The 27066-nt window shown below is 45.3% G+C and overlaps 1 protein-coding gene across 1 annotated transcript in view; it reads right to left on the reverse strand.

Annotated features, from left to right (window-relative positions):
• The window catches only part of LOC116994971 (sodium- and chloride-dependent betaine transporter-like), a 36184-nt gene that overhangs the window by 3166 nt on the left and 5952 nt on the right, over window positions 1–27066 (reverse strand). Inside the window, exons 2-14 of the mRNA XM_033057045.1 lie at window positions 25235–25431; window positions 21651–21785; window positions 21228–21368; window positions 19754–19841; window positions 18095–18227; window positions 15120–15254; window positions 13596–13699; window positions 12028–12152; window positions 11651–11763; window positions 10817–10954; window positions 9446–9548; window positions 3514–3614; window positions 2268–2438 (exon numbers count right to left, since the gene is read on the reverse strand). Coding sequence (XP_032912936.1) covers window positions 2268–2438; window positions 3514–3614; window positions 9446–9548; window positions 10817–10954; window positions 11651–11763; window positions 12028–12152; window positions 13596–13699; window positions 15120–15254; window positions 18095–18227; window positions 19754–19841; window positions 21228–21368; window positions 21651–21785; window positions 25235–25427 — 1680 coding nt within the window. The 5' untranslated portion in view covers window positions 25428–25431. The remainder of the gene's footprint in view (window positions 1–2267; window positions 2439–3513; window positions 3615–9445; window positions 9549–10816; window positions 10955–11650; window positions 11764–12027; window positions 12153–13595; window positions 13700–15119; window positions 15255–18094; window positions 18228–19753; window positions 19842–21227; window positions 21369–21650; window positions 21786–25234; window positions 25432–27066) is intronic.

Raw genomic sequence — 27066 nt, forward strand, 5'->3', positions numbered from 1 at the left:
GTGAAGACTTTCAAACGGGCTGATCATCAGATGCTGGGCACCTGCTATGATCCAAAACAGGGTGGTAGGTGATACCTACTTGAGTGGCATTTCCCAGGTAAAGCAGTCCCTCTGCAGACTGGTTTCTGCCCCAAAACATCCTCAGCTCCCCTCTTCCAGTCAGCCAGACTGTGATGGTGAGGTCAGGGGTTGTGAGGCAGCTGCCTGTCCTTAGCTCCCTCTGTCCTGTGCAATGCAGGATGCTACAGGCTGTTCCACACACATGTGTGCAGCGTTGGGACAACTTTGAGGAGTTTATTCTTAAAAAACCAAAAATGCCTTTGAGCTCTTCACTAAAAAGTGCTGGCTCACAGGGACTCTGCAGTGAATTTCTGGTCTTTTAAATTCCTTTTTTTAAGCCTCTCTGGTGCCACATGACTCCCTGAGCTCCTGGTTTCCTCCCCTTTTCCTGGAGCTGATGTCCTGCTACCTGCCAGCTCCATGGGACAGCCTATCATTTCCCAGCTGAAACCTGACTTTCACAGTTTCTAACTTTTTCCATCACAAGCTGTTCAGGACAGTGCATGCTCACTCCCATGCAGAGTGCATCACAAGCAGAGCAGGCAATTCATCCATGACTTGTTGGATTAATTTTAGTGCTCCCACTCCTTGTGAAGTGCCCACCAGAATTACAGACTTTGTTCATTTATTCAAAACTATTCGCCCCATGATTTCCAAAATTGACCTTAATCTGCAGCTACTCTGTGGGTACTTCATTGTGAAGTTTTAGTCTTTGGAGCTTGAGCTGTCTTCATCAGGGACATTTGGAAAAAATATTTGTTTCTTGGTCAGTCAAGTGTAGCGAGAGGAATCAGTTTGCAGCAGTGACTACTGATCAAATTTACCAATTAAACACTCGCTTTCAGTGAACAGTTTGCAATATTCAAAGACTGTTCCTGGAAACATCTGTGCCAAGAAATTAATTCACTACAATTCTGGGGTGTGACTGCAAAAAGATAACAGGTATATTTTGAGAAATTTAGTTTTAAAAACAGGTGCAACTATCCTAGAAGGTATTTCATGGCTGGCTTTGATTCTATCCTGAATCAACTCAGGTTTAGCAGCCAATTCTTTCCCACACACCTAAACCGCATCCTTGGAAATTTCTTCATACTAATGTAGCCGAGGAGTCCCTGGAAATTTCAATTTATATCGTATTAACCATGACAAACAGATGAATATGAAATATAAAATATGAAATAGGCAAAATGGGTTCCTCAGGTGTGCTCTACAATGAGCATTCATACTATTCCCAGCAGCATTTCAGTCCAAGGGCTTGAAGCAGTTTACCCCTGGTGAGAGATATTGCTTGTTTAACAGGCAAGAAATGTGGGCAATTCCTTCTCTGACAGCTCCAAGCCCTCATTTAGACAGCAAAAGCTTCTGAGCTGTGGGGAGTCAGACATGTCAGCCATGGATTCACCTTCCCTGAGACGATGGAACAAATAAAGACTTCCTGTACCCAGCTCATCCCTGGATGTGCTGGCAATGCAGGGTCCTCCTCTCCATGAGCCCATAATGTGACTGCCACACCTACACCACAGCCACAGGGATGCTCCCATCCCCTGGTCACCTGCTCCTTCTGTCCACCCCACCCTCCAACCAGCTGCAGTGAGGATGGGGAAGGACCAGAAGAGAAATTGTGTAGAAATGTAGATGTGCTGTACATAATTCAGATCTTTCTTCATGGGTTGGGTGAGGAGTCATCTCCACAATTACATCTCCCTAGATAGAGTTCTTCCTAGGACAAGGACAAATGTCTACAGTGAAAGATGACAGGCTCAAGGCACAGGATAGACCTTTACAGCTCTGTGAGCAGGTCCTCTTTAATTACTATGGGCAATTTCTGCTTTGAAAATAACATGGTCCTGACCCAGGACTACAAGGGACAAGAAGCAAAGGCAAAACAGATCCCGTTTTTGCACTTGGTTTGCATTGGTATCTGTATCATAGCTATGCTATATATATGTCTATATATTGCATTGAGCATGATGGTGCAACAGCACACAGAAGACTGGACATTTGATGATCAGCCTGGGTGCTGTGCTGAGACCCTCCAAGCTCTTCAAATTGCCACAACAGCTACAGAAGATTCTGGGGAAGGTTGACTCTCACCAGCCCTTGCCCTCTCAGAGGAGAAATGGGCCAGGTACATCCTTACTGGGGCCCATCCTGAACCATCTGGGGTAGCAACAGCAACACACCCACAGTGATCACAATTCCAGTACCTGTTTCAGGGGTCCTTTGGTTTTCAGGAAGATGAAGATGGCATAGAGAGGAATACACACCATGGAGGAGAGTGCCATCAGCCAGCCTAGCACGTAGCCCCAGGGTGGGTACTCGTAGGAATTGTTGTATTTCAAGGGTGTGTACTTGATCAGGGAAAACAGGAAGACACCCTGGGGAGCACAAAACACAAACATAAGGAGAGCCAAGGGGCAGCCAAGCCTGGCAGCCTGGCCACCCTGCGAGGACTGGCTGCTCTGCAAGGTGCCAGAGTGTTCTGTCTTGCATGAGCCAGCAGGGACTCTGCTGGCTGCAGCAAGCAGAGCCTGGTGTGTGCTGGCTGCACAAGGAGTTCTCAGAGCCAGGCCAGGCATCTCCGCAGTGTAAAGCCTTCAGGCTTCTGAAGAGTTCAACATAAGCAAAGTTGGCAGCAGCTTTGAGGGTCCAGCAACACTGAGACAGCAATTTATGCATATCAAAGACAAGAATTGTTGTTTTGCCTGGCAGAAACACTCCAGAAGAACCACACAGGCACAGATTTTGCCCTCCTGGGGCTCTCTAGCTCCAAAGCTTTCAGACAATTTGGGCTGGTTTGAAAATTTCCCAGATCTTCAAGTCCCGCTGAAGCCTGGGGACAAAGGACTAGGAATCTTTTGTAAGCTGTAGCTGTATCTATCATCTGTGTTCCCACTGAGGTCAAAGAAAACAACTCTCAACATCAGATAAAAAAACAGAATTTGGCTGAGAAAGAATGTAAAAGTCAGTGGAGCAGGACTGGACATAAATTCAAAACAGGCAAGAACTTGCCTGAATTTGGGTGCATTTTATTTGAACGCAGTTACAGAAGTTTGGGAAGATACTTAATAATATAGGAAAAAAAAGGCTATAGATAGATATTTCTGAACCATGGGAAGTCCCAGGAACAGAGACTGAAGCAAGAATTTCAGAACAGGTTAATTTTCACTGGTCTTCTATTGATAGGTAATTTTACCAAACTTCTCCAGGCTTTGAGGACACACTTCCTTTAGCCTTCACAATAAACAGTTGGCTTTTCAGGTTCAATTAATTTTCCAGGTAAAACATAAAGATTTACAAAGGAAATAAACTGCGACCTCAGCTACAGACAAGCTTCTACTTCTCCATAGCAGTTTGAAAAATTTACAGCAGCACCTTGGAAATAAATCAACTTTTTCTACTGAGAATTTGGGGACCCAGAGTGACATGTCATGATGTCACAATTGCACTTACCAGGCACATACCCGGGGTGAACACCAGCCAGCAGATCTTGATCAAGGGCCACGGTCGGAAACCAATCATGTCCTCAATGTTGTCATAGAAGCGGTTGGCACCTTTCCCACCAACCAGCACAGAGAAAAAGTCAGAGATCAGATTGGTTTTGTTTCCTTCAAGGACTATTCACATCAGATCCCAAACTTTCTTTATCCTTGGTGTTTACTTCTGGTGAAAACATGGCTATCCTAATAACAGAGCAGGGTTTAATAGGGTTTTCTGGCATTGAAAAGGCCCATCTGTGGCTAAATAGAGATGGGGGGTTTAATTTCATCCCTGAAAGATGAAGAGAGGTGCCTGGTTTATAGAGCAGCAAAGGAAAGCTCTTGCAGGTTAAGCATATGGGATTGTGTGAGCCCAGAGTGCTAAAAGGAACAAAGAGAGTGGGGAACACCCAACAAAACCTTCTTTTCATAAACAAACATGCTGGTATACCAAGGAAGTCATGTCAAGAATCATCACTGAGTTGGGCAGGACCCCTGTCATCTCAAGAGCCTGTCCTCCACAGAATATTTTATTATTCACATAAACTTGAAAAACCTAGCAATTAAAACTCTTCTGAAAGCCAAACCTTCCCTCTTCAAGTGCTGCTGTACTCTCCAGTGAGAGCTGCGTGGTGGGGTCTGATCTCCTCCTTCTCATTAGTTTCTCTTACTGGATTGTTTTGTCTACAGTGTGTGGTACCCACATAAATCTCATGGTGCCCTGGAATGGGATATACTTCAGAAGAGCACTTAAAAGTCCTGCCACTGGCCAGACTCTAACCATTGACTCTTCCCAACCCAAAGCACAAAGAGCAAACTTATGCAATGGCATAGTGGAGACAAGAAAATGCAGATGGATTTCAGCAGACCTTGCAATATGTCTTCAAATATCAAGTATGTCTTCAAGCATGCCTAAAGTTGGCCAGAAAGAGATGTAAAATGAAGAAAAATCCAAAAGTCATTTATAAGGTGCCCTAGGACCTTTCTAAACAAAACTAACCACATTTACCAGACTGCCTCAGGCAAAATAAGACAACAATATTAGACAAAAACATTGAGCTAGTCTATCCAGAAAAAGGGTTACCAGTTAAGCACCTCAGGGATGAAATAATACTGTATTTGTCTTATTAAAGTTTTATCTTGGTGCTTAGCTGATAAAGAAAGATTCTGCTTTTGGGGATGTTCATCCATCCGTGAACTCATGGCCAGGCCACAGTTCCCAGTTGCAAACATGATAAGATTTTGCTTCTTTATATCTCAACACCATAAGTCTGCAGTAGGCAAAATATGTACCTAGAGAACTGGCCATACCTATGAGTGCTTGAGGTTTGGTGAGATGTATTCTGGTTTGTGGTTTCTATGTCTCAGAATTAAATTCTCATAACATGTTTCCCTTAAATACAGTAATTCTACAAAAGCACATTATGTATGGAGTTTTTTATAATTCTTTGCATTATTTTCTATATTCCATGACTAATGTTTGCAGAAAATCTTTTTTAAACCCAGCTTTTTTAAACCCAGTATTTGGGGGGAAGGGGGAGGATAGTTCTTTGAACACCTCTTGGTGTTGAGTTGGCAAATTAACAAGTAGCCTCAAGCTAAGACAAGCAGCTGTGGTATATCAAGGGACATGCAGCCTTGTGTGGGAGCCCAGCCTACACCAGAGAACTTCCAAGCTGTAAATACCATGAGGACACAGATAGCACTTCTGAAAATATACTGGGGATGAAAGGACATGGTATATAAAATTAATTTTGCCAAAAGGCCGAAATCTTCCCCATGGTGAAAAAGAGATATATAGATCATGTGAATTGCAGTTTAGAATATGAGCACAGCACAGTGTCTTCCACAGAAACACACTTTCAGGTCAGATATATGACCGATAAATTAATTCATAATATAACTTCATGGCAGATAAAGTTTCCCTGCCAATTTGGATCTAGTATCTAGTCAAAGAGATGTATAAATTAAAGAAATACAAAAATCCCAAACAAAAAGAATACCCACACACACACCCATCTTCCAATAAGGAAAAAGCCCCCACAACTTATGTTGTTAATTACAATGTGCCTCCACCTGTCCTTGTCCCTTTTCTCTCTAGGACAACCACCAGGTCCTAAATTTCCATGGCCACTGTGGCAGTCACTGGGAGATGTGATGATACATGATACATGTGACATGAACATCCGCAGAGAGTATATGAACAGGAGGTTTTACACATTCTACATTTCACAGGCAGATGAAAAAGTAATCAAGCTTAAGAAGTCATCAGTTCAAGCACTCAACACTGACTTTTTAAGCAAGTTAGAAGCTGGAGGACACATATTGGAGAAATTTGCCCTTCCTTCTCAGCACATCAGAAGGATTAGATAAAGCTCCTGCAGAGAAGACCATAAAACTTCCCCAAATAGATTTTTGTTGAAGTGAACAAAGATGTTTGCTTTTATCTCCAGTATTCTGAGACTAGGAAGAAGGGATGCAGTCACTGGAAAGTTAACCATGAATGCTGGTACTACTTCCCTTATGCTGATCAATTCCATAGACCTTCAAAGTGGTTGCATGCTCCTCTGGCAAATCATTTATCCATGTAAATTCACAGGAATAAATTTCACATGAACCTAACTAGAGACTTGCTTACTTCCCTATCTCTTGTCCTTACAGAGCCCTTCTCATTTTATACAGCTCATAAAACCAGCAAACGAGACCCAAATTAAAAGGGACAAAGATGTAATTTTACTTTTACCATATTAAAAAAACAGTGAGTTTCACAATTCTGCTAGTTTGGAATCCATTAAAAACCTCTGTCTTTTCTGCCAAGTTAATTTATTATTTCCCAAGTTTATTTATTTAGTTATTTATTTATTTATTATTTATTTATTTCATATATACCAAATTTCACCCACAACACTGCAATAGGTGATGTGATGAATGTGGCTCCATGTTACAGTACCAAGCTTATATCTGCTCCCTCTCTGTCTCAAACCTGTACCATCCACACCTGCACCAAGCCCATGCAAAGAGCCAGCAAGAGAGGCATGGTGGCACCACAACTGCACATCCTCTGGGTACCAGGCACACAGAGCAGGCCCTTTATGGCCCACAATGAAGCATGTAAGTTTGCTCATAGCCAGTGCACCTGAGAGCATTCAGCACACAGAGCCAGAGCAAGGCTGACAGGCAGGATCCAGGCAGGAGGAGGCTGCCATGCCACACTGGTAGCCACGCTGCATGTGAACAACAGAACCAGAGAAAGATTGATCACTGCACAACATGGGTTCACCCCAGGACCACCCACAGGTACTCTCTGGCATCAGTTTGCTCTAGCTCTGTAAAGAGTCCTAATGATTTCAGCCCTGGCTCTCCTGCAGTGATGGAGGCCCTTGCTTTCTCCTGGAACAGCTAATCATAATGTGCATGCTGTGACTGCCTGGAAAATATCCTCTGCAGCTCATTTCAGTGGCACCATGTTGTGAATCTCAGCATTCAAACCCCATGCCTGCTTACAGAAGGGATGCCTGTCCCAAAGAGTAAGGGAGAGTGGAGAAAACACCAGAATCCCTCCAGCACTCTCCCCCAGGGAATACTCCAATCCTTTGCAACCCTTCCAGAGGCAGGGAGCAGTAGGGAGGAAATCCTCAGGTCTTTGGGAGAGCAGCTGCCTGGTAGAAGCGGGAAGCTGCCAAGTGGTGGGTGGTTGGCGTATGTGCTGGGAGAGGGGAAACTCAGAACACATATTTGTGTTAGCAGAAATGTTGTAATTCTTCACAGTGTAAGCAAGAGGCTCAGCCCTGCCAATTCCAAGGCTGGAGGAAAAGCCCCTTTAATCAGTGCTAGTCACTTTTTTTCCCCACTGTAACACCTCACCTTGGCCCTCTGACTACATTTTGGACCAGAATAATCCTAATGGATGCAAAGATCAAGAGGGTAAAACCACACTGAGTGAAGTGGCACAAATGAATGCATGGTGGTAAGGAAAAGGGCCATTTCTCTGTCCCTAACTATTCCATCTCCCTTTGAGGCTGCTGGGCCAGCATCACCTCTCCTGTTACTCATTGCCTGCCATTGCTTCCTCTCCATGAGTCATCAGACAAGCATGTTGCCTGTATGACTGTAAAAATGGCATTAAACATCAAAGCATAATTCCGTTTAATGAGTCAACCTAGAATGGTGATCCCCATCCTGTCACAGATGGATGGGAATTTCCATGTCACTTAAAATCCCAAAAGGACTGGGCAGAAGGTGAAAAATTAAAATCTGGTCAGGGCCTGTTACAGCAAGATGTCAGGTGAGCTTCCATTGAAGGACATCTCTCTAAAATAAATCTCTCTTACAGGTCTACTTCTCTTGCATTCCCTGGAGCCCAAGACCAAGCAGCTGGATTGGTTACCCTTCCACTAAGAGAGGATTTTATCCAAAGTAGCAATTGGCTCCTGCTATACATAAAGTATTTGGAGAAACTGGTGAGTCATTCATCAGCAACTGCACAACAGCCAATGCAATATCTATAAAACCATAAGCACCAAAAGGAGAGCACAGGGACTGACTATCCATAACAAGGCAAAGGTGGCACCAAATGGAACTGGCAGGTGGCAGATTCAGAACCAGGAAAAGAGACTGACTCCCCACACAACACCTGAGAAAGCCATGGAACTCCTTGCTGCAGCATTTTGTGGATGACAAATGCTTAGCCAAGTCAACTGGAAAAAAATAACAGACAAGAAATAGATTTCACTTCTGGCATTGGAAATTCCTGGGCAACAAGCTGAGTATTGGATCTGGTTCTAGGACCCCCAGAACAAGAAAGACATGGAGAAAATATTCAAGGCCAGGTTGGACAGGGGTTTGAGCAACTTGGTCAAGTGGGAAGCGGCCGAGAGGGTGGACTAGATGACCTTTAAAGGTTTCTTCCAAACCAAACTGTTCCATGATTCTGTTAAAAGCTTTGAAAACCTGAAAGAACATTCACACAAAGTATCACTCCTCAGTTTTCTTCTATTGTATTCCTTCATGAGAATCCACTCCTGACCATTGAGACCCAACACAATGCTGTGTTTGCAATCTTTCCCTGAGGCTATGATCACAATGCTGCTTTCAGTAGTTGGGACCAGCAGATGTGTGACTGCGGGATGTTGAGGTCTGGTCTAAGCTGGGATCTAATACAGCTGTGCACAATCCTTACAGGTATAAGGCTCATGTAGTTCCATGAAGCAAAGAGAGGGAGTTGCCGCTCTGCATCACACACAAGACGCTGTGCCCAAAAGCCATCAGCCTTGACACAAGCTTTGAGGAAAAGAACCAAAGACTTTGTGGTCAGGAAAAGATCTCCCATAGGATATCAGAGAAGACTCTTCTTACTGCATAGACTAACACACAGCTCGTTTCCTACTGATAGTTCAGGAAACTCAGTTTTATCCTGCTCCTAAGTAGTTTAGTTACAGACTTCACTAAGAGCCAAAGCAGTCCCTCCTATTTATTTTCTGAGTGCCATCACAGCCTGGGCAAACAGGAAGCAGGAATCATCACACAAGTAACACATAGCAAGTTTGCATCCCAGAATTTTGTGTTAAATTAACTAGCAGGACTAAACTAAATGCACAATTTAAGCAGACAGGGACAGACAAGAACAGCAGTCACTCCTCTATATCTGATTTTCTATTTCAAAGGGCAGATGGGAAGAACAGCAAGGTAATTCAATATGAGGCACCTACAGAGAAGGAAAAAACATTCCTAGTCTAAATGTGGAGCAATTAAGAAATGTTGCAAGGAAACATAGTGAAAACTAGACAAGAAAGAACATAATTGCAGCATTTCTTTGCCCCCTGAAGGTCTTTTCCATCCACTCTCACTTCTCAAACCCCCATTCTTGCCTTGATAAAGAACAAAACAGGTTTTTGTCCTCCACTTACCATACACCCATCCTATACAGACGACTTCAAAAATAGCCAGGAAGAGTAGGCATGTGCCACTGGCAGCATAGTAGTCAAAGAGCTGGAAGATGTACATGCCACCCTGTTGAAGAGGTAGAGAAAACAGAGCCATGGCAAGACTGTTCCATGTCAGGGAAAAATGAGTGGGACAAGCAGAAGAACAGCAGCAGAAACACTGAACCTAGGGCAGGTAGGAGAAGAGTCTTCTCTTGGGGTTGCCCTCACTCTATTCCAAAAACACAATCAAGCGTGGTGGCAGGGGAGCTTTTCATGCCCATTTTATGATACTGCTGGGCTAGGCTGGCTTCTATGTGCATAAGAGCAGGAGCTGGGTTTTTCAGTTGTTTTAAAACAGTTAGGAAGTTCCCAGAATAATTTCTGAAATACCATGTAGCTGTGCAGAACTTTGCACCCAAAAAATGGTGATCTTGAGCAAGGATATTCAGATACCTCATTTTACCTTCATCCAACCTTACTGCACAAGTTCCAAGTTCTGCAATGACAGAGGTATGTGGCTTTCCTGCTGCCTCTGACTTGGAGCTGAGCCCTGCAGAGTTGCTATGAGCTACCTGTACAGGCCCATGGATGATTTTCATGTGATTTCTCCAAGAGAAAGCCTCTCCAGATCAAGAAAATGCTTTCAAATAATGCTGAAGGGCTCTGGACACAGTGTCACTCAAATTCATTACAGTAGGCGTTGCCTTCAGCAGATCCTTAGTCAGGACCCTGCTGGAGGATCATTCATCTGTGCCTCAGGGCTTTAACAGGAATTAGCTGTCACTACAGAGCTCATGAAGGCTTCACAGGAATGCTAGGACCCTCGCCCAAGCTTGTGGTACACAGAGAGGTGCAGCTTTTAGCTGCATAGCAGTGCAAACACTGTGTGCATGGCATCACACTAGCGCAGTTCTGCTCCTTCTGGTCCCGGGATTGCAGGCTTCCCATGGGCTTCAGCAGGGTTATGGCACAGCCATTACCCCCAGGCTTCTCTCCTGCTGCTCTGCTTTGTGTGGAAAGCAGTCAGCAAATGATCACTGCCCTTAGAAGAGCTTGCTTTAAAACTGCTCATCTTGTTTTAGCTCCCAGGTCTGGTATTTGCACAAAGCCATGTGTCAGGCAGCCTCTCTGGGCTGTGGGACCAGGATCTCTAGAAGGCTCAGTGATGCAATGAGTGGACCAGTGTCACAAGGGGTCAAAGCTCCACTGGCTGTGAGAGACACAGCTAATGCATTAGAAATGAGAGATAATTAACAGCCTTGAAGACAAGCTTGCTGCCGCTGCCTGGACCTCCAGAGCTGTGTAGCAGGGGGTTTGGTGCTCAGTTGTACAACCCAGCTACTCCTTGCTCACCTCAGTGACCAGGAATAAGCCCAGCAGGTAGCCTGTGACTGCAATGGCCAGGATCAGCAGCTCCCGACGCCCCTTCTTCCGAAACACTCCTGGGAACATGTCAATAATAGCTGTCACCATGCTTTCCACACAGACAAACTGCAGAAGAAAACAGATCAGAGAAATCAGCGTCTCTCCTTTCCCAAGCATGCGCTTCCTCTCACTGTCTTTTTTGTCCTTCCACCACCCAAACCTTTATTTTTTCATTTTTTCTTTTCATCTGTCTTGCTTCCACCAAAGGCCAGCAGAAACAGAGGGAAAAGGCCTGATTATCCAGGCACAAGGGCTGACATCTAACAGAGCAGAACCTGAGCAAAATGCCTGCCCAGTGGACATGCAGGACACCCTCTGCTCCCCTCATGCCAGCAGCAGAGTTGCACACTGGACTCAGAGGTATGGGATGTAAAACATGGGCACACCTGTGAGAAGAGGACACAAGGATTGTTCTGGTGGAATGCAGCTGGGAGAAAACAGCCCAATTCCCTGTCCCACACTGCCTTGCTCTGTGCTGGGCCTCACTCTGCAGGCTGCACACTTTTGGGGGCATGTAGCTGGGTCATCCTCACATACACACAAGGAGAAGATGCCAGCAGAGATGCCAGCCCACTTAACCACTGGCCTGCATTGGCCCTGGCTCTGAGCTCCCACACTGTCAAAGTGCTGCATACAATGCAGAGAACCTATTTAAGGTACCAGCAAAGCACAGACCCACCTTATCCTTTCCAATGACTGTGAGGAATGCTCAGGGTGGGCACAGGCACCTGCATGTTAGATGAGGAGGGGGGTTTGTTGTACCTGACTGTCCAGTCCCAAGAAGATCAGCATGAGGAAGAAGAGGCAGGACCAGAGCTGAGACACAGGCATCATTGTTACTGCTGTTGGATATGCTATGAAAGCCAGGCCAGGACCTGCCAACAGACCACAGGATGACCACGTGTGTCCCTCACACCACCACCTGCAGCACAGAGTAAATTCACATACTTCTTCAAAGCTTCTATTGCCACAGGTCCTTGCCCACCCACAGCTAAAAGCTCTGTTGAAGAGTACTGGTCCTGCAGACACCCATTGTAATAGAGGACGTAGAGAACATACTGGGTTTCACCTCAGAAGAGTGCCCTCCCCTTCAGGCTGTTCGTTTTCCCTTGGCTCTGAAATGTCCCAGAAAAACGTACCTGATTCGGCCACTTCTGAAATAGGTACGCCCTGCTCTCGAGCCATGAAGCCCAGCACAGAGAAAATGGCAAAGCCAGCAACAAAGCTGGTGGCACTGTTCAGGGAGCAGAGCATGATACAGTCCCTGCAGGAAGGAGACCAGAGAGAAATGGCGGTTTCCTGCTGCAGAATGGATCCTCTCAGAGTCATGATTGTACTCAGTTTCCCTAGCTAGACAGCACTACCAAGCAACAGCAATATTGTTCTTGAACTCTTCAGAAGAAAAAAGTTCAGAGCAGAGCCAAGAGTTCAAGAGTTACAGGACTATACATACAGGGGAATGGGGACAACCACACAGCACATAGCAATAAAAAAAAATTACAAGAGTCCAGAGAATAGGAAAAACAACAGAGAAAATGAGAAGAGGAAAGAGGTTGCAAAAGGAAACATAGTGAAGAAAGAGGAGTATCTAAAAGCAAGAAGACAGAGGTTCAGGAGGTCTGGTAAAACAAGGGTAATATGATAATAAAAATCGTCACTGACAAGGGCAGTGTCTACACTGTCTTTATTAGCTATGCTCAGATGGAGGCTGAGATGTGCTATGTTACTTGTCTTGAAACTTCTGTGCACTTGGTCCTTGTGAAAACTGGGCACCACTCTGAGCTGGCTGGGCTGGAAGCCCCACACCCCTGCATCCTGCCTGGGCAGCTGCCAGAGCTGACCCACAGCATCAGCTGCTATGGGGCAGGCACTGTGGACACATCTGGTACACCCAGAGCTAAGCTGCCAGCACAAGGCACCTAAGAAATTAAAGGAAGGTGTCAGCACACCACTTCATTGGTGATTGAAATACTTTGGGAGAGCCAGGAGAAAGTAATAACTGCTCAATCAACAGGACCTACAGGAGAACAGGAGCAATGATCGATGTCTCCCAAGAACAATTCCATTTTACCATTTGTGCTGGGGCAATATGTGAAAGAACAGCAAAGTCCAGGCTTCTCAGGGTTCTCTAGAGGGTGTCAAAAATGGTCATGATGGTTCCACTGAATTCCATGTCAGGCCATGGATAAAATAAATCTGTAATCCAAGGGCAAGGAGAAGGCCAGACAGACTTGATTAATCTCCTTGATAGGATCAGAAGGCCACTGGCAGTACATTACTCTGATGGTAGTAAAGCACTGGAGACAGGGGGCCCAGGGATCATCTCTGTACCAGCTCTCCTGCCTAGCAAGTGATGGCAGAGCTGGCCATGCAACCTCTGCCCACTCACTCTATCAAAATAGACTGTGCTGTCTACACAGTGGCTGGAGACACTCTCCATTTTCATTCCTCCCCCTCCTCCAGTCTCTCATTTCCACACTGACTCGTGCAGGAGAGCACTCTTAAAGCCATTTTCTGGACTCCTCTCTCCCCTCAGCCATTCTCCATCCCTGTGCTAACTCCTCTGCAGCTTCTGCAGTCTGAGCAGCTTGTTAGTCACAGCAGCACGACCAGAGGTCTCCCCCAGAGACAGAGCCTGCCTCTGATGTAGCTCTGTGATAGCTGAGAAAACTTCCAGAAGGAAATGAGGAGTCCAGGCTCTTCTTACCTGTAACAGTTGTTGGTGTATTTGTTGTAGCTGCCCAGAGCTGTCAGGCACCCCTCACAGATGGCATAAGAGAAGAGGATTTGAGTGCCTGCATCCATCCAGACCTGGAACAGAGAAGGTCAGTGGTCTCCAGACCTGGCAACAAAATAAACAAATGGCTGTGCCCTGTCAACAATAACTCCTCCAGTTATGGAGAACAAACCCTGTGAGACAGAAAGGAGATCTACAGCGAATGGAGAATCTGGGATACTATCTGGGAAAACTGAGCTATAGAAATGGAAACCCTTTAGGAAAAGGCTCTCGAAGAGACCATACTTTCACATCCTACGCAAGGTGACACCATTTCGTCACCCCACCTCTCCATTCAGAGTAGAGATGGCTTCCCTGATAGAAAGGCTCCATCTGAAATTTTCACAGATATCTGTGGTCCCTATATGGCCCAGATGATTAATCTCCTTGCAGAGCCACTGGTGAGTCACCCCAAATGAGGGTGTGATCAACAACCTGTGTACTCCCTTCCCTGCTCCCAGATCTAGTTTCCCACCTCTCTGAGGCCACAGTGAAGGGCAGAAAATTGCTGAGATGAGAGATTTCAGGCCAGTGGGGTGTCATGCACCCAGGTTCCCCCTTGCTCTAACATTCCATGAGGAAATCTGAGTGGGGTTTCTCACCACTGCTCCAGCCCTCTCCTCCATGGAGAGCTGACTGTGGGCTAAGCTGAAGCTCTGCTCTCACACAGTCCCAGGGAAAGCCTTGAATTGGGAGTTTTAGGCAGGCAGGGAAACAGTCCACCTTTCTGATGGTCTCCAGGTTCCCCACTCATTCTCCTTTTCCCCTACGCAGCCCCCGGGGCAAACATCCAGGCAGCTGGAATTTGGTAGCCTTCAAAGAATCCAGCCCAGGCACTGCTGTCTAAGTTCACACTGATTTCTCACACATAGACATGTACACAGGAGTCCTTCAGGCACAGACATACATCCCATGGGAACCAAAGCCCTACCTTCTGTCTCATCAGGATCTCACTGAGAGTTTCCATGAGCTCCAATGACTGATAGTAGGGACTGACCCTTTGGGGATTGACCCTAGGCAGGTGGGACCAATCCCCAGGACAACTGAAGAGCACTCAGATGGTGACAGCCCACATTATGTGCATGCCTTTGGTCACTGCAAGCACAGGGACCCCACATGTCCTGGGAGGGCCTTGATGGAGCCAAAGTGCTAACCAGGCCAGAAAAAAATTAAATTATCTGCATTTAACAGCCAGAAAAACTGTTACATGCTAAATATTTTATATACTCTGCTGGTTTTGCTGAGCCCAGGAGTGGAAATGACCTAATATACCCACATGCTGCAGACCACAAGCAAAAAGGATTTGCTAAGTAGGGGGACTAGACCCCTCTAAGAAGTCTTAAGGATCCTGGTTCCCTGACCTCCTTTCATAGATGACAGCTAGATGCTCAGCTCCAAAGGTCAGAGCACTGAGAACATTCTTGTGGCCAGCATTTCCCTGACACCACCCCTCACCTGTGGGTCTGCCAGCCTGGAAATGTCTGGCTTCAGGTAGAAGATGATCCCCTCAGCAGCCCCTGGCAGCATCACCCCTCGAACCAGCAGGATGAGGAGCATCACATACGGGAAGGTGGCAGTGAAGTAAACGACCTGCAGGGGCAGGGAAACAGGAGCAGAGAGGGTCAGCAGAGAAGGGGGCAGGCATCACTTCACCTCATCTCATCTGCAGGTCCCCACCCCAGCAAACCTCCCTCACTCTGCTGTTGGCTGTAGCTGCTGCTGCTAACATAGAAGAGGGGTAGGAAAGAAATTAATCAAAAGTTACATCTCACTGGTGATTTAGTTAATCTGCATTTTGTTCTTCATCCAAGACTCTGCCACTGGTTGCTCTGCTTTGTTTCCTCTTTCCAGTCAGTGTAATTTCCCTGCACTCCAGCTGTTCCCTTCATCTTTCTATAACTGCAGAAGAAACCCAGATCTCTTTCTGTCACTGAGTTTTAATGAGTTATTAAAATGGTTCTATGCACAGCAAGAGCTTTCCAAATGAAATACTAACTTTTGATGTCCAATTTGAGACACCCATGAGGGGTCTCATTTCCAGAAGTGCTCATGCGTCACTCTCATCCCTTCAATGCCTCTGAGCTCACAGGTAAAAAATGGGGGCAACTCAAAGCCTTTAAAGAAAATGTAGACCATTATTTTTGTAATACCTATTTTTACTTCTTTTTGTGTGTGATATAAATAAATATTACTGTAGAATTAATTGTCTTGAAACCATTTTTCTAATATAACATATTCTTTTTATCTACTTGCAAAATATTTATGAGCAAGTTGAAACTTCTTAAAATTTATTCATTAGTAAAATTCATCTAAGTAATGTGGAAGCTTGTTTACTCCATGGATTCACAGCGATGGGCCTGAAATGGCATTTTTTTGTGCTTAGTGATAATTGGTCAAATAAGTCACAGTACATGGTACTTTTGCTGTTCCCTGATTGAATGATAATGGCACTCCTTTGGGCACAAGTATTAAAATCTACCTTCAGAAATCACTTTTAAGGAACATTTATGCACAACAGCTGAATGCATAAGGAAGAGAAACATAGGGCAAAATGAATAAAAGATAAAGGCTTTTAAAAGAAAATGAGTCTTTATGGAGTTATTTGAAATTATTGTCCTGAGGTCACTATGGTTTCTTTAAATTTGGATTTCTTAAATCACAGAAGCAGAAACATAAGGATCTGGCAGGGTTATGTGATTAGAGCAGCCTCTCAGGCAAGCACAACCTCCTGTTTAAGCTGGAGCTGTTGAACAAAATTTATGCACCTCATCAGAATTCTTGGGTCTTTCCTAATGCTTGTCTTAGTATATTGTCAGCAAAGAAAAAGAGGGAAGCAGATGAAATTTTTGACAGTGCCCCTGTAATATTCAAAATTACTGCCTGCAAAGAAGACAACTGGCCTGTTTAACTTGTAGTATCTTTGGGGACAGAAAACCCCTCTCTTATTGTTGCACCATGTCCATAACACCTGGCTGGTAAATAGCCAATAGCGCTGTACCGTAAAAATTGTGATGGAAAAACCTTCCATAGTCTCAGGAAGACCATTCCATTTACTCTGTGTAATCACTGTTTTCTCTCACTTTCTGGTTTGGTTTTGCCAAACCAACTCAGCTAAACCAGCCTACATTAGCTTTCTTCCTGTACAGGTTGTTTTGCACACTGGGGAAGCATCAGGCAAAGGAGAAACTCAGTGGAGAAGGCTGAGAGCTAAAGAGAACCTCAGGTGACTTAATTATTCTTCCATGCAGATGACACAGCCTCTCAGATCCAATCTCTTGTGAAGATGGCACTGTGATATTTAAATTAGGGGGCATCAGAAATTCAAGGTTTAAAATGGAGATCATCCATCCATTCATCCCCTCTCCCCATAAAGGTGGAGTCTGGTGCTCCTTCCTTCAGAAATGGTGAACAAGTCAGCATCAGCAAAAACTGGGAAAAATCTAGTCAGGGGAGCAAGCTGTTATTTCATTCTGTTGCAATGGGTGTCCAGTGCAGTTTTAAGTTAGCAGATTGGATTTGACACTGAAACACTGAAGGTGTCAAGTATGAAAGGGAACACTTCTGAAGAGTAGAGACAGTGATTTGAAGGAAGAAATCTGTTGCAGAAATTGGTTCCCTCCCTTTGCTATTGGGACATCCACTGGACACCCACAAGATTAATCATTAATCATCAGTCATCATTAATGATCCACCCATCTCATTGCAGCTCCAGGAAAGAAAGAGGTCCTGAGCAAGTCAAGGCCATGGCAGTGTCCCTAATACCCAGCCCAAGGCATCGATCATTCATTCACTCAAAAGGAAAACCAGCCATCTGCTCTGTAGGATAAACATCAGGAGGAAGCACTGCCTCCAGCCTCATTAGCAAAATGCAGGAAGTGACCAACTGACCCAAAACCTCCAGATTCAGAAAGAGCACAAAAGAGAACAAGGACACTTCTCCCACCCCGAGTGTTTTGTAGGATAGAGAAGCAAGAGAGATTCATTATCTATTCTCTGAACTGGTTACAGGCAACAGCTTGTCTGTTTTGCTCAAGTGTTTAATTATTGCCAGGGATGTGAAGTCTGCCACTGTAGAGGATCTTGTTGAAAACACCCTCAAGCCACAGCAGGACAACACACTGTGAGTGGATGATTCCCAAGGACACTTGAGAAGAATCCATCAGCCACTGTGGGTATCTGCAAGTGAAAATGTGACTCAAAACTCCCTTCAGTTCCCAGTTCTTTCCCCATTCTCCCCTCCCTGATGGACCTACTCATTAATTCTTCCTCTTAGGGTTCAAACACAACTGTATGGCCTCAAAAGGTTTTAGGTTTCACTTTAGTGCTGTGTCTCCTGCCTCTACTCCATGAAAAAGGAAAAGAGATTGGGGAAGAAATATAAGATGGGTACAAGGAGGCTTATGGACTGGAAGGATAATCTCCATTCCTACTTTGCCTGTGGACTTGACCCCTTTCCAGATGCAGAAGTAGCAGATGATCCATGCCAGCAGGAGACACAGAGCCAGCTCCCAGCGCACAGTGCCCAGTTTGTGAATACCATCCGTGAGCCCCAGGACTCGCTTCCTGCCGGTGTTTAGGGACAGGGAGAGAAGCATTAACACTCCACACCTCACTCACCTTTCCCATATTACCCCATCCAAAGACTTAACAGCTTAACATCTGCCCAGGGCTCCCAGTCATGCAAACTGTCCCAGTTCTGCTTAAAGCTTCCCTCTCTACTGATCTCTGCTCCACCATGTCCTGTAGCTGACCCAAACCCTCCCACTCTCCCAAACCCACAGTGCCATGCCCGTCAGACCCACACTCCACAAAACCAACACCTGCTCCCCACTGCTCCCTGAGCCTGGCAGCTTCCCAGCAGAGACAACTCAATCCAAAGCAGGCTACCAAAGCCGCTATCAGCCCATGGCCACCATTCTTCCTCCCCATATGCTACAGACACCCTATATGTAAGCACAAATTCTCTTTATGATTCTCATGCCCTTCCCTCAGCCTCCTTCCTTGGAGATTCACCATCATGAGGGTAGGCCACACAAGATCTCAGCATTGTAGCTCATGCAGTTCCCAGAAGCCCAAGCCCACACTTGCAGCTCCTCTGCAAATTCTGCTCAAAACCACTTCCCTCAGTGTCCTCTTGCCCTTTCTACAGAAAACCCAAACAACTGTTTCAGAGGGGTCTCAGCTCTCACTAAATAGTATGTGCAAGGGAGGAGGGCAGGAGAGGGGGTCAGAACTGTGCCCTGTGCCTTCTTCTATGTGCCCTGTGGTGGCAGCAACAAAGGACAGTCAACCTTTTCAAAGGAACTTTAGGAGACAGAAATGGGGAAAAACACCCAAATCCAACTGCTGAAGCCGAGTCCTTGACACCCCTCTTCTTTCTAAGACTTTCCTCTGCAGCATGGGAAGTGGTAGGGTAGCACCAGCGGTCATTTCAACCTCCCCAGGCTGCACTGATAACCCTGTCTGGGACATTGTCTGGCCTACTGCAAGACACCTCAGAGTGTGTTTTAGTGCCTCCAGCTCCAAATTCCTCAAAATTCTCCACCTTCCTTAAATTCTTCTCTGGCATCTAATGCATGTATCTCAGATGCCTGCTCTCCAGGAATGATCCTGAGCAGCCTGATGGATCACTTCCCTTGGACAACAAGCAGGACTGGGTCAGAAGAAGGTAAAAGGCAGTTTTTCCCCTCTGTTTCACTGTGGAGGACTGTTCAGTCTGCCCTGGCATCTCATGCTTGCCTGCCAACCTGCAACACCCAGCACGTGTACCCCTGCTTCCAGCAAGCCCTTGCCTGCTTTGGTGCCTCTTTTAGTGGCTACACTCACCCAGGCACCACAGTGGCAGAAAGGGAACACACCCTCAAGGTGCACATGAGCACCCCTGGGCAAGCACACTGTGAGCTGCCTTTGGGGTGTGCCCAGTCCCCACACCCTGGGCTCTGTGCCCATCTCCTTGGCAGCTCATTGAGCTTCCCGTGTACAGATCTGACATGTGGCACCTACAGACACACAGCACCCCACCCAGAGAGTCCTGCAGCTCCAGCCTTTGGATGAGAGGGAGCCTGAACAGAGGGAAGGCAATCACATACTCCCAAAACTCAATCATTGAGGAGGTGGTGTTCGCAGGCAAGGTCCTGTTGTCCAGGTCGGATCTATTCAGAATGTCCACACAGAGATCTACCAAAAGAAAAGGAAGCTGATGAGGTGAGAAATTCTCTAGGGCTCCTCCATGAGGGATGTTCCTTTCCCTCTGGATCCTAACCCTAACTCTCGTAGCACACAGATCCTTCATGTTGTGCTACAGAGATTGAATTTTTTCGTCTCATTAAACTCTGGCTCTCCCCAGGTATGAATCCCAATCCAGCAGTTGCCAGAGGGGCTTCAGGAAGGGAAGAGGGGAAGGAGAGAACAATTCCCTGCCAAATTGAAAACAGATGGCTGCACAACATAAATTGTCAAGGGACAGCAACTACAAGTAGTCAGGATAGAAAATCCCATTCTCTTTCCACATAATGCACCATTCGCTGTCCACACAAGCACACACCACAGAAGCCTTCATGTTCTCCTTTGCCATCCCCAACCCTGTTACAAAGCATGGAATAACTAAAACCAGAGGAGATGCCACACATCCAATGCAGCTCATCTTGCATGTCGCCAGCACAAGACAATCCACTGGAAAACCAAGGAAATCCAGCTGTTGCTGGGAAGCTTCTCTCTGTTAAGAGAATATAAGTGGCATTCCCTAGAAACAAACCCATTCTGGAGAAGCTGAAGGAATTGGATCAGCTCTTTAAAAGGCTGGTTACTTCTGCTGAGATCAAAAGGCAGAGGGAGCTGTGAGTGAAAGGCCCACAGGGTAGACAAATTTAACTAATTGCAGAAATTAATCATCTAACGCAAGAGAAAAAGGGAGGGAACCAAGCCGCTGCCAAGCAAAACAACCTGTTCAACATGTTAAAAAAGTCCTGACAAGGGCATTCATGAGGATTACTTCACATCTACCCCATGTTCCCAGGCTCAGCCCAAGCACCTTGAGTAAAGCCAAAGTCAGGTCTTCTCTGCAGGGAAGAGTTAAATGAACTGCAGCACGAAGTGATGAGACCCCCAGTGAATATAACAGTATGGAGGCTGTATGAATGTGCTTAACCAGGAAAACAGTGCCCTTAGAGTTTTGTGTTACTGGTTCCTTCACTGGGAGACCTAAACTGGTAAGATCCCACAGTGCAAGCTTGGCCTGGTTTACCCAAAAGCACAGAGGAAACTGTTCAGGCACTGGCAGCAACTGCCCCAGTAACTCCACAGGAACGGGGTGGAGCAAGGGAACTGTAAGATAAACTGTTGCATCAGAGCTATTAAAAAGCTCCTGCCACATGAGGAAGGCTCTAGATTGGCTTCAAAATTTCCATCCACCTCTTGTGCCTGCCAAAAAATGCCTATTTTTTGGTGACATCACATGGTGGCTCATGAGAGCTTCTTGTCCAAACAAAAAAAATATTTTCAACAAAACCCAAATAATTTCTGAGAATTGGAAAGAAGTTAGAAGCTGACCAAGGGAAGGTGTACCTGAGTTCCAGGGGTTATTGCAGCTAGCCCATGGTAGCACTGGAGTGAAGGAGCTGAACAGGTAGAAGAGTGCCCAGGACAGGATGATGATATAGTAGATATTCAGATATCCCACAATGACCTGGGAGGCATATCCAATTCCTGTGAAGAAAAGCAAAGGACATGAGGATGGGACTGCAACCAACTCCCAACACATAAGGGTTAACCCCAAACAAAGACACAGGTCACACTATGGTAAGAAGGATGCAACATCAACACCTCCGCACATGCAGCAGGCAGCAGGAGGAATAACAAAGCTGGGAGAGAGAGGAATGGAGGGAGAATAAAGGAGAAAGAAAAAAAAGAATAATGATATTTTCAAAAAAGGATGTGAGTCACTAATTGTTAGAAAGGGTTGCCAGTAAATACTGTAACTTCACTGACCTTCAAATATGGGACAGATCTTTCTCCAGGCAGTCACCCCTCCCTGGCTTGTGTACTGCCCCAGCGCCGTCTCCAGGAAGAACAGGGGGATCCCACAGGTGAAGAGGAAAATGAGGTAAGGGATGAGGAAGGCTCCTGCAGAGAGGGATAAAATGCTGCCTCAGAATCCTCTTCAAAAACCTTGTCTTATAACCTCTTACCAGGTACCTGGGACCAGAGCTGAAATCAGCTACATAAACATAAATATTTCGCTGAACTAACTGTGCAACGTCTGCCAAAGAAACAAGGTCTCCACCACCATAATTTCTCAGAAAAAAATACAAAGGTGGTCTGTTTTGTGCTACTGCATTATTTCTGCATTTGGTGTGGGCCAAAACCTAGAAGTAAGGAGTAGCCAGGCAAGGAGTTAAAAAAAGATAATGCTGAAGAAGTTCTCCCTGCTTCATGCTCCTGACCTCATTCCAGCTTTCAGCGGGAATGGGGTGAACAAAATAAGCCCTTGTTTCACATAACCACATTTGTTCTGCCTTTCATGAGAGTCACAGCACAACTCCCACTTGCCCAGAGGATACAAACCTGGAGGCTGGTGACATTTCTTGGTAAGTAATAAATTTGCCAGGATATAAATTTACTTGAGACATATTTCACATCAAATTTGGAAAGGAGATTGCACCACAAGAATGGAAATAGGGGAAGAATACCTTTCCAGCATTTTCAAAATGAAGAAGTTTAATTTCTACCTTCAAAATGCACATTTGCTAAAATGTAGAGAAATGTCTCAAGAGAAATCAGTCTGAAATGGCCCTCAGATTAACCTTTGTCAAAGTGGAAGAAGAGGGAGAGAAAGAGCAAGGCTTTTTCCCAGAAACAATGGAGCATAAACTAAGCATAAGAAAAGATAAATTTTTTAAAAATGCAAAAATGTTTAATGCCCTGGAAAAATGCCTCAGTGCTCTGTTCAGCTGTCTGAAACTTTTTTTGTGCCTTTTCAGTTATGCTGCCGAAACAGCAAACGCACTCATGAGTCTGCTCAAAACTGCTCCTGAGATCTCATTTTCACAGCTGGCCTTTCTTCTGTCACCTCACTCTCTTTCTCCACATCCTTAGTGTAGATTTTCACACTTCTGCTCCCCTCCAAACAAGATACGGTGACAGCCTTCCTCGCTGAAACAACTGTGGCAGTCTTGCCACTCCATACAATAAACATTTGGTCAGAAACACCTCTCTTGCCAGTGCCTGGAAAACATTTCAGCTGTTTGCAACCAAGATTAGGGTGCCTTTCTCAGCCACTGTCCCCCCAGCCCCTCTCCTCCCCTGCCAGCACAGGCATCCACACTGACATTCCTTCCAGTGACAATGAGCAGCTAGGAACGCTTGCCCTTGTTTTCAAGCCAACAATGTTACAATAACAAAGAACATCCAAATTTCCCCTAAACACAGCTGTGTGTAGCTGCAGGAGACCTGGGACCAGAGGGAAGGAGGCTGGTTCTCAGGGTCAGTCCAGGTTTGCAGGCTAGGGAGACCCTGAATTAAAGGCAGCTGCTGCTTTCTGTGCTGCAAGACATCCATGCCAAATCTGCAAGGCAGCTTTACTATCCTGCACACAGATGAGCCTTTCAGCAGATTCCAGACCCTCTCCTCTGATAGAATTTTTCCCAGAGCTGTGATCCCCTCCTCACTGTGTTGCTCCACTGAAGGAGACTCAGCCTTGAGTGGGGCCCCTAGAAACAGACCCTCTTTCCTTATGAGTCAATAATAAGTTCAGGATGCTGAGTAAATAGATCAAATTTGACAGTGCAACAATAGATCAGGTTGCAGTTGGTTGCTTTACAGAAAATTCGTTTTTATGGCACCTGTCTTCATAGCTGTATAACCATTTCAGTACATCCAAAGGTGGAAAAAGGTGACAGGACAGCAGTCTCAAGTTTGGGGGGTAAGGGTGGGACAGGGGTGCAGCATTTATACATGGAAAATGCCTTTTTTGCAATTTCAATAACTTTTCAAATGGTAAGAAAAATGTAATGGGAAAAAATATTGCCTGTTTTCTGTTTTCCTAGAACACTGGAGAGAGAAAAGTACCTTCTTACAGTAGCAGCATACTGTCTGCAAAGGCAACGTGCAGAGTTGTGAGGGAAGGATTCTTCCATCCTAATTTTTCCCAAGCCTAGCCTGGTTACCCTCTGAATCACGGCCTTAGATATTCCAGAGCAATTTAATTAAAAAGAAAAATGTTATTCAACAGATATTTAAAGTGAACAAAAGTCGCCTTTTTACATTAATTAGCATACAAATTGCAAGGACTGATGAACAGAGTACCACAGACACAGACTATGCAAAGATTTCATCTGAGCTCAGGGAGAAATTTTCCATGCAAAACCCATGACCCCTTTCTCAAAGCATCACTGCAGAACGGGCTGTTCAATAAAATGCACCTCCAGTGTTTCCTAACCTGTGCCCATCTGACTTGCTCTTGGTGCCTCCCATGATAGTATAGGAGACTGGAGGTTCTGCTAAAAATCATCCAAGCTTCAAGAAAAACTCAATTCCATTTTCTTTAACCATTTCTTACCCTGCCCTTCTTTGGTTTTGAGGATGTCTTTTATTTTCTCTCTAATTTGAATAAACAAGAGCACAGAGAACAGGAATTTGGAAGCCCTGAGGAAAATTACAGTGGAACCACTCAGCTGTTGGTGAAAGTTCATGGCACCTTCAAAAAGAAAGGCCTGCAAAGAAAGGAAGCTCAAAATAGGAGGGAGTGAACCAAGTCCCAGACCATTATTTCAAGGTGTTTTTAAAGAACAAGAACAAAAGGGAAGTTATTGCTGTATTTGACATGTAATTTGTTATTCCTCCTTTTCTTTTATAAAGTTAGATTTTCATTCACTGAGAAAAGTTAGTGACAGTCAATTATTCCCTTACGTTTCGTTTTACTGTTATGAGAATTTTTTACTTTTAACCATGTAATGATCTTATTGCAGTGTTACTGGAAGAGAAAAGGACAACCATGCAGAGAAAGAAAAGGGAAGGTGAATGAACCTTTTTGGGGGATGAATTTCCCTAGTAGTGGTTTGATCACAGTGAGAATTGCTCCAGGGGAAGAGGCAGAAGTATCTTCTGGGGGTATCAGGCCTTGGCTAGGATATCAGCAAAAGATACCAGCACTATCTAAGCCTTTGCTCCTCTTTAACAAGGGCCTGGAAAAGACAGATTTGACAGCAGGAGTAGGAAAAGGGAAATATGTAGGAGGAGGTTGATGTTGGCTTTCTGACCACTCACAGTATCTGATATTTTTCAAAAAACAATAATTTCTTGAGATGCCCAAGAGCCTTAAATTGCTACTAGGGTCCAATTTTTCAGGAGTCCAGATTTGAGAATGCCATTTTAAGAAAGAGTACCCACTGGGGAGCTGGATTTACCCCTGAGTTTTTATTCCTCCTGGTTTTGGCAGGAACTAACTTGTTTGAAAGAGCAAATAAGGAAACGCCTTAGGGCACATGAGGCACAGGAGAAATGAGTCCAGGCATGTACATGTCTCTGATCATACCTACAGATCTAGAACAACTGAATGTGTACTATGAACTCACCACCACCATTCTTGTAGCAGAGGTATGGGAACCTCCACACATTACCCAGGCCAATGATTTCCCCAGCCACAGACAGCATGAACTCCATTTTGTTCCGCCACTGGCCTCTCTCTTCCATTTCCTCCATTTCTATCTCTTCAGGAGGTGTGGTGACCCCATTGGGTTCTCCTTCCTTGGATATGGCTCTTGTCATGACTCTGTGGGACAGAAGAGAAAGAGAGCAGAGGATGTAGGGAGCTGCTGCAAGACACACCTGTGGGAAGAGAGTGAGGGGACCAGATACCACAATAAGATGTGTTCTCAATATCAGTATATAAATTTAGGTACATCTAACTGGCAGCATTACTGAAGCTGGCCTCTCTACAACTGATTTGCTTTAGCAAGGGATACACATTCCCTTGTTGAGATTTGGAAAATACACTGGAAGCAAGTCTCTCCAAAGTAGCAGCATCTCTGCTTCCATTCCCACCAGCTGGGACTGCAAAGAAATCAGAGTTTTGTTCTTTTGTACCAACTTGCAAATTCATTTTGCTGATGATTTGATAAGTTTTTTAATAGCACATCTCTCATTCCTCTGTGCCACCTAAAGGAACATCCTCATCTTCAGGAAACAAGAGAGACAACAACCTGCATCACCCACAACACTCAACATTTCCACTGCTCCTGGATCTGACCTAGACCATTTAAACTTGCTCTCTCCCTTGGCTCTGGAGGCAGCTCAGGCCAAGGACCTCTCCCAGTCAGCAGCTCAGTGGTGAGCAGGACCTCATCACCTTTGATGTCCTTTACCTTATAGGACCATCAAATCTTCTACTGACCTTTTGTACCAGGATGGTGCACCAGGACCATGATGGCAAACCATTCCCTCCCTCCTTGTGCCTAGTGTCTCTCCAGTTCATGTCCCTCTGGAGAAACATCAGGTATGAGCCATCTCATGGTGAGCAGGGACTACCAGGAAACCTGACCTAACTGGAAATAAGAGCAAGCGTAGACCCTGACATCTGTCCCAGCCAAGGAACACTATGGCGCACTTGTTTTGGTGTAGTTTTCAATGAGGCAAGGAGGAAGCAGGAGGGCCATGCTTCCACTCATCCACACAGGACAGCATCATTGTCAAAGCGTCTCATCCGGTTCTGTAAAGAAAATAATTTCCTAAATGCTAACCCTGTGGATATATCAGGCCCTGGGGCAAAGAAAGATGCTTGTGTACGAAAAGACAACTTCTAATGAAGGTTCACAGCAGAACAAGTAGTTCTTTGACACAGGCATGTTTCCTGCCTGTTATTCAAGTAAAGAAAGGAAATCAGATCTCACTGTATAATACACCAATTGCTCTCTAAATGCTCCAGGCAACAACAGGCTTTGTTCCCCCATCTGCTTTCCTGAAGGGCTCATCCTATCTGGTTTGCTATAGCAGCAGATTTCCATGGACTGAGTCTCATGAGAGACATCAACCAGCGTAAGAGGGGCTGCAACAAGATCAGGGAGATATAAATCATAGAGGAGAGCAGTCAGAAGCTGGTGAAGATCATCCTCCAGGCTAGCGTAGCTTCTTCAAAGACATGGCAGAAAGATCCTGGTCCCTGTTAAATTCAGGAGGTTTTTAGAACTACTGCCAGTAAGAGCTTTTATATGGGCAGTACTGCAGTGGGCACAACCAGTTTTGGAGTCAAATGCAGATGCCTCATGAGGGCACTGAGGAAGCAACCTCTGTTTTATCTCCAGCCCTTGCTCTTTATGGTACATATGGTGGAAAATACCTATTTACTGGTATGGTTTGCACTGATCCAAACCACTGAGGGCTACGACACCTGTGGATCTACATGAGATCA

This window comes from Catharus ustulatus, chromosome 4, assembly GCF_009819885.2.
Source record: "Catharus ustulatus isolate bCatUst1 chromosome 4, bCatUst1.pri.v2, whole genome shotgun sequence".
NCBI lineage: Eukaryota > Metazoa > Chordata > Aves > Passeriformes > Turdidae > Catharus > Catharus ustulatus.